Below are 13,509 nucleotides of genomic sequence, written 5' to 3'. Positions count from 1 at the left end.
ATATATGTATGTATATACGTACGATCGCGAAGAGCGTCAGTGAAATTTTCACGGATGGACGACATCGCTGATCTAGAATCTGCCGCAAAATCGACCAACAGGACTCACGTCTGCATCCTGCATACGATCATTAACGCAGCCGATCTCGAATGAAATCAAAGACGGAACGAGGACAACTCGCAACGTCAAATGTAAACTTAGCTGGTTTTCACAACGATTTCAGATGCTAATCAGAGAAATAACAGGATTTGAATCCGGTATAATCTCGATGAGTTTAATCTTCTGCAGATATGAAAGTTTATTTTGCACCAATCGCGTTCTCCTATTATTGTAAATAATCATCAAGATTATTTTCCTATATTTGCGGTATGAAAACCTGGACATGACAAAATTATAATTTCACTTTGCAATAAAAATGATTATATAAAGATAATAAAATAGAAATTTGATTCGCATCTGTAAAATACATATGTTATACAATAGTAAATAAAAGCATAATAAGTTGAAACATGCTAACAAGAATATTTTAACGTATTTTTATGTGGAAATAATATTTTTTTTTTAAATGGCATATTTATTTTGCAATTTTTTATTCTAATTACCACAAAATTTATGTGTGAAAAATCATCTGTAACGAAATGACATTGAGATCCAATCTCTAGAATCAGACTTGACTGTTTACTTTATGCCTTATTAGCTGCGTTCAACAGGATAGGCAATTAACACTGTTATGAGAATCGGAATTAATGAAGGAGCATAAGAACATTTCGTACTATTTATTCGTGATGAAATATTGCTATACTTAATGATAATGAACCTAGAATCAATGCATTTTATCTTGCTTAAATGATAGGCTATAAAATTGCGCTTTAATGCGACCACGAAAAAAGGAATAAATGTTTTTTGTATAAAGAATGTTGATTAACTTTTAAATAAATATTACAATTTTAAAAATGTGAGAAATAAATAGGTTTTAGTTAAAAATAGGATATTTGAGCTTTTTAATTTATACTCAAAACTGTTTTTTATTTTATTAAAGTAAATGAATAATTTATTATGTTTGATGTATTTGAAATATATATAAATATATATATTTATTTTTAATAAAATTAACTCAACAATTTATATAATAGTATCAAACAAGCAGGTAATAAAGATTTCAAAAGTCAAAAGTTACTTTATTTTTATTATTGGCATTATTTTCTCTCTCTCTCTCTCTTTCTATATATATATATATGTGTGTGTGTGTGTGTTTAAAATAAATTATTATTTTTGATAGAAAATGAATGGTTTGTTTAATTAATAAATCGCGTAATTTGTTACAGTAAGTAATATTTTTTATAAAATAATTTATTATAAAACAACTTTCTTTAATATTTATATAACATATAATAATATAATAATATACTAAAAGTATTAAAAAATTGCATTTTACAATTAGAGCTTGAGACTAAATACGTATGTAGTGTATTGATTTATTATTTTAAATGTTTTAATGATAGTGGGTGCAATGTTACAAGCTATTAAAATTTGTTATGTAAGAACAAATTAATAATAGGGAGAAACTAATAATCTTACAATGTCATGCAGTGTTATTGAATTGAGAAAAATCGAAGACAAATTGAAGATTTAAATCTTTTCTTATAGTTAATATATATACGTAGCTGTAACAATCAAGGAAGTAATTGATATTGAATAAAAATTTTTCGTTTTTCATTGAAAAATATTCATAAAAATAATTTTACGTGTGCAAAAATATATATAAAAAGTTTTTAATTTTATTTAATTACATCGATAGAATATAAGCAGAAACAAAAGTCAACATTCGCATTGACTATTAAAAATCTCTAGTTAGTAGTATAAATTCCTACCATAATCAAATGTGTGAGCAAATATTTTCATAATTTACTAGCGTTCTTGTTACCAGCGATATTTGACGAAATTGATCCGCGCTTTCACTTTAAGATATATATAAATTTCTAGCTTGTACGGAACATGATACAAACTTGTAGAGATAAGTTTATATAATAAACTTTTTTATATAAAATATAGTTAAGATATGAGTTGTATATAAATAAAAGAGAAGCTAATAAAGAAAGGGAACGCATTTTTGTGGTCGCAGCGAATCTAATAAGAATCTCGCAGGAGAAAGAAGGAAGAAGAGATAAAAAATTCGAGATCTCGATTTTAAGCATCTTCGACATATCTTCCGACATGTCGGGTAGATTCATATCCATCGATGGATTGCGCGGGCGAGCAAAAGAGGAACGTATTCAGAGGGAAATTATCATTCTGTCAAGTCACGGATACTTGGCTGGCTAACATAACACGAGGGGAGCCGTGCATCGAGGCAATAGAGGCCGCGTTCGTTCTAAAAGTCCGACATAGAAATCTCTCGCTCTCTCCTGGTACTCGCGAACGTGCATATACAGACAGCCGACTACTATGCAGCGACAACGATGCAGTTCACTACGAGATAGCTGCAACTGCGAAATCTCCTCGTTGCAACTATGTTGAATTACGTTAACAGTGAGAAAAACGTGTTTATACTTCTTTCTTACATTTTTATATATCAAGATAAATTAGTTTTCGTTACTTGTCATAAAGTTCCTCGCTGAAAATACAAAACACATATGCAAATTGAATTATCATATAAATCTGGTGAGGACAAAATGATGAAAAAGCAAGTTTTAGATATATTTTACGCGAATATACAAAAAAAGAATTAATTAAATACATAAAGGGAGCCGTGTACTTGTACGTGCAAATTAAACATCTCACCAGCGAGAAACGCCTTTTCCTGAGATTAGACGTAAATCTCCGTCGAGCACCTGGCTAATTAATAATTCTACTAATGACGGAGTCGGCCTAGAAGTATAACGTGGAGTTGTTCCCACGTTGAAACGTGAGCCAGCGTGTTTTGCGACGATAATAAGCGCGTCGACAATGAGCAATGAGGTAAAAAAAATGAGAAAAGAGACGGGCATGGATAATTTTTCGTTCGACGATGCTATTGTGTGGCGCGTGGCGACGGAATATGAGGATAAAGCGAATGTAGAGCGCCGGTTCTCGCCCGCGCGATGACATTTATGGAAGATAAATGATGCTTAGAGAAGCGTGCACGTGTGTAATATACACAGCTTCTTTCAAAATGTGAAACTTGTACCAATTCTAGCGACAATTTTTCATTGATTTGATCAGTAATTTTGAAGTGAGTTGATTATCAAAGAATTTTTCGCGAGCTAAATTAGATATTAGAAGATAAAAACGAGAATATTCTATTTTTTTTTTTTTTTTTTTTTATTTGGAGACTATCGTTGATAAAATATATTAATCAAGATTTTCTTATACATAAAATTTCTCCCGTAATATTTATTTTAAATACATGAATATAATCATGACAGAAATATATAACTCTAATATTTAAAGCGTTATTATATTTATTTTCAATATTTATAACGAGATTTAATAAGCTTATTTTCATACGTAGAGCTTCGTGTAAAGTGAAATCGGAACAGAATGATTAAAGGCGTAATCGCGTTTTCACTTTATGCCATCAATGTCGCAAAACACAAATTAAAAACTAGTTGTAAGTTTGATCTAGGAGAAGATCAGATAATCGTGTGAAATTTTTTGTCAAGTTTAGACAATTAATCTAGATCGTATAATAAAAACGTATAGTAAAGATCGTATAATAAAAACGGAGAGAACCGCAAGACATGAGAGGGACGCGAATGAGAAATTTTAAACGATATAAACAATTTATCGGCCTCTGCAAATATTTCTACCCAGCAATTTCAATGAAATCACTTTCGATAAAGCCCACATGGCGCGGAACGGCCACTTTGCAGAATGCAGGAAAGAAGGTTTCACTTCTTTTCGACGTCGTATGAAAAGCCGAGAGGGAACAGCTCGATGTCTCTTGATATATAATAAAAGCAGAGAATCGCCCGCGGATTCGAGCTGAATATCATTAAGGCCGTGTCGCGTAATGATATTCAACGATCTCCGCGAGGTCTCCTCACGAGTGGTTCACGAGGTTGAAGAGAACTTTCCAGACTCGTGGTTGGAATACAAATCGGACAGATACCGTTAAAAAAATCTGCCCGTCAAAGTTTGGGTCGGTCATGACCTCGAAAAAAAAAAAAAAAAAAAACGAAAAATAAAATCGACTCGAGATCCGCTACTTTCTTGTCGTTTTGCTCGTTAATAATTAATAGAGTGAGGACGATGAGCTCTCTGCGTGCTATTTTATCTCCTGATGCGAATCTATTTTATACGAGAAGGCGCGATGGAGCGTGACTTCCATCTCGATCTCACGCGAGCCAAGAATGGAAACATGATTAGAGCGTATGAACAATTCGCATTGTTTTCACGAGCATGCATTAGAGATAATTATTCCAATACTCATGTTGAATAATTTGTATTTTATTCTAAATGCGCTATGCATTGATCTGGATATTATGAATAAATATTAATATAATTATGTTTTGATGTCACATACCTAACATTAATTATTTTTGTTCGCAGTTGTTTTTCAAATTAAACAATTCCTAAAATTAATCATTCTTTATAAGATATATATTTTCATAAATTTTCTCTTGCTACAAATATGATATAATAGGAAATAATTTTCTCGAATGTTTTCCACGTTGCTCATTACGTTTGTTTGATTATTTATTTTTTTTTATTCAGTGAAATTTCAGCGATTATTCGCGTTTGTCTAACGATGGATTCTTTGAACCACGTATTACTTTCATTAACATCTCTTGTTAATGAAAATTGCTTTGATTTAAATAGATATACATCATTATTATATAACAATTATAAAAATGAAATAACTGAATAATATTATTCTGTTAGAAATTATAATAAATTATAATAATAATAAATATAATTAAATCTATTTATGACTTTATAACGGAAGGATGTAAAAAATATGAAAAATATAAAAGTATAAAAAATATCTTCCGTTTTGATTGTTTTTACCGTTTTTTAAAATTCTATCTTAATTTAAAATTAATACTAAGTATTCAAAAAAAAAAAGAAGTAAATTTGCAAATCAATTTATTGAACTTTTACGCCGCTGCGTTTGATTATCAATTCATTTTTCTTCTGTAAGGAAGTGAATTGTAATTTTTATTATTGCAGAACACAATCTATCGCGATTATCTCTGAACCTCTAACGACTTTCGCCATTGTCTTTGTCAGGCATTGTAAATACTAACGAATAAATGTAGGCAATATTCTAAATTTCTCTCTCCTTTAAGCGCGATGCACATGTGAATGATACTTGTGACTGGAGAACCATATCTCGGGTCTTTAACCTTATCGTGCGTGAATAGCTGTACACCAGAAGGAGAAATACATAAGAGTTAAGCGCAAAGTTTCCTAGGAGTATGTCGATAAATAATAGAAATAGAAAACGAGCATAAATTAGAGAATTAATTTATAGTAACTATAAATTTGGCGCGAAAAATTGTTTTTTTTGCGAAATTGATAAGTGCACAGGGCACATATTTTTCTTGGTGTATTTACCAAGATTTTTAGTCTCATTTTTGAGAATTTAATAAACCTTTCCTTACCCCCCTCCCTCCCCCTAAGTCGCTGAATCGGGAATCGAACCCTGTAATCTATGCACTTATCAATTTCGCAGAAAAAATTATTTTCTCCGAAATCGACGCATTAACATCCGCGTTTGGCTCTTATTCGCTAAGTTTATAGTTGTTTGTTTATAAACATTAAGAGCCTTATATTCGCAACATTAATTTATAGCAAATAAATTTTTGTTTTTATTAGTATTTTTTGAGAAAAATATTCGTGTCTTTGCGTATATAAAAAAAATATTGCGCTTAAAATAATTATTAAATACTATCTTTAATCGTTATATTTGTTTGCAACAATTTCATTTTTTTTATATATAGATAAAGTAATAACAAAAGTTAATTTTTGTTGCACTTAGAGATCAAAATTATAGCAATTATAATATTGAATGAAAGAAGAGATTTAAGATTTATATTCAAGATTTATATCAGTTATTTTTATACGGGTTTTTTTCAGATTCGATTGAAAGCGATATATGATAGCACCGAGACGGGTGCATTAAACTCATTACAGTCTCATTGTACTTACCTGTTGTTGCGTTATCTTCACCTTCACTTTCTTTCCAGGCATCGAACAGCGGAATTACCTGGAGGCTGCTGCTCGTCTGCTTCGCGGTGCTGCTTATAGGCCTCCTGCAACATGCTGACGGTAATCTATAATTTCTGCATCCGTTAATTCCCAACGGTATCTGCTTTTGCAACAATTGCACTTTGAAAATCGTGACGATTAAATCTATTAGCCATAGGCAACTTGAATTTATACCTTGAAACGAATAAGAGTTATTAAAGCTCCACTAATGATTCCATTATCAATCAGTTATCGATGATTGATCAATAACGTAATGCCTTGTTTCACAGCGGCATTACGTCAGAGTCTTTCATTCCGAACGGTATATAACTATTGATAATTTCTCCATCGTCGATTACATAAATTTTTCACCGATCAAAGCGATGAGCTGAATTGCGCGCGCAGGTGCCAGCTGATCTATCTGTCACAAGAGCACTCACTTGCGCGAGAAAATGCTTTCTGGTTACACAAACGCATATTATATAATCTCCGAAAACATCGAAAAAGGGCCCCCCCCCTCCCCTCATTACGATATTGCGTGATATATGCAAAACTGTATGCGGCTCCAGATTAAATGGTTTTAATGGGTGAAAGGCACTTGCCTTTCAAAGTTTCGTACCGTATGTACGTATAAGCGCGAAATCTTATGCAACGTTGAAACACATATTCGTGCGCGCGTTGCGTAATGGCCGAAGGAAGAATCGGAGCGAATTTTACGTAATTATCCGGCGATTGTGCCTTACATACTTATGTATTCGCCAGGCGCGAGAAAGAGATTCCGCAGGCCGACGACTTCCGCGCCGTCGATCTCGAGCGATCAGGAGGTCTCAGCCAGTGTCAACAGGTTCAAGGTCACGCGAAATCGTGTCAGCAACAAGAACACGAAGAACGAGCTGCAGCCTGACAAGACGAATGATTATAAGGTACGTAAACGTTCGTTAAATATCGATATGTTAATGATAATAATGTTATCAGGTGTATACGAATCATTCCAACGAACGGTTATTTTATTACCTTTATATTATGCACTAATTAATTACGCTTCTTTCCAAAGTTAATAATGGGCTTCTCGAGATTGTTCAACTTAAGTCGACGCCCGCTGTGATTCATCAGCGGAAAAAGAAATGATCATTTATAATCTAAAAATTATATTATGGAATTTTTTCAAGATTTATATCTCGAGATAATATGTTTTATAGCTTGAGTCTCGATTTATCATTTTTTCGAGTGAACACTTCAAGTATTCTTATTCATAACTTTTTGCGATACAATTTCGAGAGATATTCAACATATTATTATTATTTTGATATTATCAACGTTCTTCAATGTAATAAACAATTTTCGTTCCACCAGTATTTTAAAAGTGTTTTGAGAAGTATATACAAAATTCTATTGTATTATGTAATTAAAGATTATATGATCTCTTGGTAAGTACTTTAAAATAGAAAGCAATGTTTGTGTTTCATGTGTGTATGATTCTCCTGCTTTAATTTTATATTATTTCTGTCTACAGCTGGTGTGTTATTACACCAATTGGTCTCAGTATCGCACAAAGATCGGCAAGTTCCTGCCGGAGGATATTGAACCTGATCTTTGCACCCACGTTATCTTCGCCTTCGGATGGTTGAAGAAGAACAAACTGACCAGTTTCGAATCGAATGACGAAACGAAGGATGGCAAGATCGGCCTGTACGAAAGGGTGGTAAATCTTAAAAAAGCCAATCCGTCCCTGAAGGTTCTGCTTGCGATCGGTAAGTCTGTTTTGCTTCACATTCGTATTATCTTGTCAAAAATTATTAATCCTGGACACAAGATTAAAATTATTATTGTAGCCATGCGTTTATTGTCAATTCCATGATGTTTTTTCTTTTATTTAAAATATATGCATGTAGAATTATAACAGAGTTTTCTCTGTTTTAATATTCAGGCGGTTGGTCCTTTGGCACGCAGAAGTTCAAGGACGTGTCCTCGACAAGATACGCCCGACAGACCTTCATCTACAGTGCTATACCGTACCTGCGAGACAGAAACTTTGACGGTCTTGACATCGACTGGGAATATCCAAAGGGAGGAGACGACAAGAAGAACTACGTTCTGTTACTGAAGGGTAAATACTCGCTTGAAAAAGGGCAGCAACAACAAATTTCCGAGACTGGAAATGTCAGATTCACGCGTAGCATCAATCTTGATAACGTGATTAACTTGCTTATTTTATTCCTTATGTCAGAATTACAAGTTCGCGATATGACACGTAGAATCGAATGATATTTCCACTCTCATTGTTACAAACACATTGTACAATTTGAATTAATTTTTCATTTTTTCACTTCAGAGCTTCGGGAGGCTTTCGAGGCGGAGGCTCAAGAGAGGAAGAAACCGCGTCTCTTGTTAACCGCCGCGGTACCAGTTGGACCTGATAATGTCAAGAGTGGATATGACGTGCCTGCTGTTGCCAGGTATAATAATAAAAAAGGTTTTTTGATATTAATGTAGGATAAATTAAAACATAAAATTGTAGTAGTATAAAATAATACTTCTAACGGATAAATAATAACACGAATAGATCAATTCTTGATTTCTTTTTTTATACGATATTGAAATTAATAGTCAAGTTTTACGTAAATAATATTTGCTATTCAGTCTTATTCTTCATAGATTGACAAGTGTTTTTTTTTGCAAAATTCTAAAAGACATTCTCCTGATTTGCATTTATGATACTTTGATCGTAATGCGCATTCGATTACTTAATAAAGTACATTTTTTTCATCTACATAGCTATCTAGACTTCATTAATCTCATGGCCTACGACTTCCATGGCAAATGGGAGAGAGAAACCGGTCACAACGCTCCGCTGTATTCCTCGTCGTTGGACTCGGAATGGCAGAAGCAATTGAGCGTCGACAATGCGGCCGCGATGTGGGTTAAACTGGGTGCACCAAAGGAAAAATTAATTATAGGCATGCCTACGTATGGTCGGTCCTTTACTCTTACGAATTCGGCAAATTTCCGCGTACATGCACCAGCTAGTGGCGGCGGAAAAGCGGGCGAATATACCAAGGAATCAGGTTTCCTGGCGTATTACGAGGTACTTTCCTCGCGTTTAAATGAATTCCAAATCATAATATATAAATAAAAATTTATACACACTTTTTCTCCATTTTATTAGCACAATTAAAGTATTTTTTTATTTAATTTTTAATTTGTTTTAAATTAAATTAAATTTTAATTTTTTAAAAATAAACTTGATAAAATTGGCGGCGGAAAAGCGGGCGAATATATCAAGGAATCAGGTTTCCTGGCGTATTACGAGGTACTTTCCTCGCGTTTAAATGAATTCCAAATCATAATATATAAATAAAAATTTATACACACTTTTTCTCCATTTTATTAGCACAATTAAAGTATTTTTTTATTTAATTTTTAATTTGTTTTAAATTAAATTAAATTTTAATTTTTTAAAAATAAACTTGATAAAATAAATTGTAATATTTTAACATTATTTGAATATTAAAAAAAAATATGATGAAATATCTGTAACGAGAAAAGTGAGAGATAAAACAATGAATTTCAGATCTGCGAAATGTTACATAATGGCGCTGCCTACGTTTGGGATGACGAGATGAAAGTACCTTACCTGGTGTCTAATGATCAATGGGTTGGTTTTGATGACGAGAAGTCTATTAGAAATAAAATGCAGTGGCTGAAGAATAAAGGTTACGGAGGTGCCATGGTGTGGACAATCGACATGGATGACTTTAACGGCACTGTTTGCGGTGGAAATGTCCGGTACCCTTTGATAGGCGCTATGAGAGAAGAGCTCAGGGGTATCTCGCGGGGTTCCAATGCCAAAGACATCGACTGGAGCGCAGTTGCCACCACCATCACGGAGACGATCGTGAAAAAACCGGAAGCTTACAAGATCTCTGTTTCGGAGGTTCTTAACAAGTCGAAAAAGCTTCAGAAGTCTACGACACTTGTCGTTAACACTCCAACTCACGGTAAGAATATTTCAGAATTTATATTATAGTTGCCCCAAAAAATAGAGTTATGTTTTATATTTTACGTAAAGTTAATGCGATAAGCTTTAGTTTAAGATGATAATTAAAAGTTCTGCTACTTTAATTTCTATGATTAGAGATTAATTGCGCGTTGTAGTGAAAGTTTTCTTACGTATTGGCAGAGAGAGAGGCTCAAACTATTTGTTACCTGACAAATTGGTCGCACAAAAGGCCGGGAATGGGACGATTTAATCCGGAGGACATCGATGCGACTCTTTGCACTCACGTGGTATACGCATTCGCAACTTTGAAGGATCATTTACTAACCGAAGGAAGCGACAAAGATGCTGAAATGTACCAACGACTAATCGCACTTCGCGACAAGAATCCAGATATTAAGGTATTTGTCGCAAATTTTTATAAATTGTATTTAATATTTTTTAATATGTTATTATTATTTTCATTGTATTTTATGCGCATTTTAAAATGTTGCTGAAGAAAGTTATCTCGTGAAAGTGTTATTCCAGCTACGAAACCCAACTCATTTCTCAATATTTTAACTTTCGCAACATTCCAAAAACAAGAAAATAATCAAATAAACAAGAAAATAATCAAATGATTAAAATTATAAATAATTAAAAATTCAACAAAAAAATATCATTTAAACAAGCAGATTGTTGAAATTGAATATCGCTTATATTTTATGGAAATATTTTTAGATTCTACTTGCTATCGGAGGATGGGCATTTGGCTCGACGCCCTTCAAGGAACTTACCAGTAATACATTCCGAATGAATCAATTCGTCTATGAGGCTATCGATTTCTTGCGAGAATATAAGTTTGACGGATTGGACGTTGACTGGGAATATCCAAGGTTTTTAATTCATGTTTTTTTTTATCTTATTAAATGGCTATATAATATACAATGCATATTATAATCTTTTAAAATTTCTATAGAGGTGCCGATGATCGATCAGCCTACGTTAATCTTTTAAAAGAACTCAGGCTGGCTTTTGAGGGCGAAGCAAAGAGCTCCGATCAACCGAAGTTGATTTTGTCAGCCGCAGTGCCCGCAAGTTTCGAAGCCATTGCTGCAGGGTAAATATCACATAGATGTGTGTGTGTGTGTGTGTGTGTGTGTGTGTGTTTCGTAATTTATAATGATAAAAATTGAACTAAATAATTTATTTAAGTTTTGTTTATTTAAAAGTTACATGATATTTTATTTTTATAAATTACTATAAGAATTTTTAAAACTTATGTGAGACGATTGGAACTTTTCTTTTTTAGGTACGATGTTCCCGAAATATCTAAGTATCTGGATTTTATCAACGTAATGGCATATGATTTTCATGGTCAGTGGGAGAGACAAGTTGGCCACAACAGTCCTCTATATCCCTTAGAAAGCGCTACTAGTTATCAGAAAAAGCTGACAGTGGTAAGTACGTAAATATCAGTATTTTTATGGGGGCTAATGTATATATGTGTTAATATCTGTAATCTCTCTTAATTGACATTGTTATTATATTTTCTTTATTTTATTTTATTTTTAGGATTATAGTGCGCGAGAATGGGTGAAACAAGGAGCTCCAAAGGAAAAGCTCATGATAGGAATGCCCACGTACGGTAGATCCTTTACGCTGGTCGACAAAGATAAATTCGATATTGGTGCACCAGCGTCTGGTGGTGGAATGGCTGGAAATTTCACCAACGAATCTGGATTCTTGTCCTACTATGAGGTTTGTTATAGTATCATCTCTTTATTTTGCTTAATCACATTTTTTATACGTACATTATTTTTAGTCTTTTTTTTCTAAGAAAGTAAAATATGAAATATTTATTAAATATCAAGCTCTCTCTCCCCTTTTCTCTCTTTCTCCCTCTTTCTGTTCGTGCAAAAAAAAATTATTAATCTTCAAGAATTATATTCTGTATTCTATATTATATGGTAATATATTTTAGAATAAACATTTTTAATTTATTTAAAAAAATTAAAATATCTTTTATTGATTATAATTATTTGAGTAAATATTTTGTAAATAGGTTTGTAGCTTCTTAAATGAAGACAACACGACTCTAGTATGGGATAGTGAACAACAAGTACCATTTGCGTACAGAGAAGATCAGTGGGTTGGATTTGATGACGAAAGGAGTCTTATTAATAAGGTAAGTGATAATATTCTTGAATTTTTCGTCTCTTTAATTGTTAGATCAAAATTTCTAATATTAATTTTTGAATATTAATTGTTGTACACATTTTTTCATTTACACATACATATGTTTCTTACATTTTAAACGTTATATTTTTTTTACAGATGGCTTGGCTTAAGGAAGAAGGCTTTGGAGGTGTCATGATTTGGTCAGTTGATATGGACGACTTTAAAGGATCTTGCGGAGCAGGAAAGTATCCGTTGATTAAAACGATGAAGAAAGAGCTGCAAGGCTACAAAGTCAAGCTAGAGTACGACGGTCCTTATGAAAGTACCTCGAGAAATGGAAAATATACTACTAAGGATCGTAAGTAAATTATACGTGTATAAAAAAACTATTTTTATTATATGAGGGGATAATCCTACAAAACATTAAAATAAATATTAAATATATAAAATCGATAAAAATAATAATTATATGAAAGAGAAAATAGAAAAAAAATATTTGTAAAAAATCATATTTTATTTTAAAATAAATTTTGCAGCGAATGAAGTGTCATGTGACGAGGAAGACAATCATATATCTTATCATGCGGATAAGAATGATTGCACGATGTACTATATGTGTGAGGGCGAACGTAAGCATCATATGCCCTGCCCTGTGAATCTGGTCTTCAATCCCAATGAGAACGTTTGCGATTGGCCGGAGAATGTCGAGGGTTGTTTGCAGCATACGCAGGCGCCACCTGTTTAAAAACGAGAAACGTAATAAAAAGCAAATAAAACTTGTAAAATAAAAAAACGAAAGTCTTTAGGGAAATAATCTTATCAAAAATATTCATTATATAATTCGTAAGTAACGAGACAGGTGTATTATCACCGCGCGTTAATCAATAGAGTCCCTCTCTCTTCATGAAAATTTCTTTTTCTTATTCTATTATTATATATCTTATAAGTACCTTATTTACTTTTAAGAATTTTCCATTCCTTTTTCCATTCTCGTCTATTTTTACTTTCGCCATTTGTATAAAGCACAAACGAAATCATGTGACAATTATGTTTGTAAATAAAGATTTCTCTCGAAATAAGTGGAAAGAAGTAATAATCATTTGCTTCTCTCGTCTTTTGCTTTTTTTTTAAAAAAAAAAACATCCTCCTGTTATTTGGTAAAAAAAATTTTGTGAAAAAAA

At 32.7% G+C, this 13,509-nt stretch overlaps 1 protein-coding gene across 1 annotated transcript in view; it reads left to right on the top strand.

The window, feature by feature from the left end:
* The window catches only part of Cht7 (chitinase 7), a 28,832-nt gene extending 15,435 nt beyond the window's left edge, over positions 1 to 13,397 (top strand). Inside the window, exons 2-16 of the mRNA XM_072892196.1 lie at positions 6,171 to 6,252; positions 6,934 to 7,094; positions 7,685 to 7,922; positions 8,099 to 8,278; positions 8,504 to 8,627; positions 8,947 to 9,256; positions 9,743 to 10,169; positions 10,352 to 10,569; positions 10,889 to 11,043; positions 11,127 to 11,267; positions 11,460 to 11,607; positions 11,723 to 11,908; positions 12,213 to 12,335; positions 12,485 to 12,686; positions 12,865 to 13,397. Of these exons, the coding sequence (XP_072748297.1) occupies positions 6,171 to 6,252; positions 6,934 to 7,094; positions 7,685 to 7,922; positions 8,099 to 8,278; positions 8,504 to 8,627; positions 8,947 to 9,256; positions 9,743 to 10,169; positions 10,352 to 10,569; positions 10,889 to 11,043; positions 11,127 to 11,267; positions 11,460 to 11,607; positions 11,723 to 11,908; positions 12,213 to 12,335; positions 12,485 to 12,686; positions 12,865 to 13,073 (2,904 nt within the window). The 3' untranslated portion in view covers positions 13,074 to 13,397. The remainder of the gene's footprint in view (positions 1 to 6,170; positions 6,253 to 6,933; positions 7,095 to 7,684; positions 7,923 to 8,098; positions 8,279 to 8,503; positions 8,628 to 8,946; positions 9,257 to 9,742; positions 10,170 to 10,351; positions 10,570 to 10,888; positions 11,044 to 11,126; positions 11,268 to 11,459; positions 11,608 to 11,722; positions 11,909 to 12,212; positions 12,336 to 12,484; positions 12,687 to 12,864) is intronic.
* Positions 13,398 to 13,509: the final 112 nt, after the last annotated feature.

This window comes from Anoplolepis gracilipes, chromosome 5 (genome assembly GCF_047496725.1).
Source record: "Anoplolepis gracilipes chromosome 5, ASM4749672v1, whole genome shotgun sequence".
Classification (NCBI taxonomy): Eukaryota; Metazoa; Arthropoda; class Insecta; order Hymenoptera; family Formicidae; genus Anoplolepis; species Anoplolepis gracilipes.
This window is presented reverse-complemented; position numbering and strand designations above follow the sequence as displayed.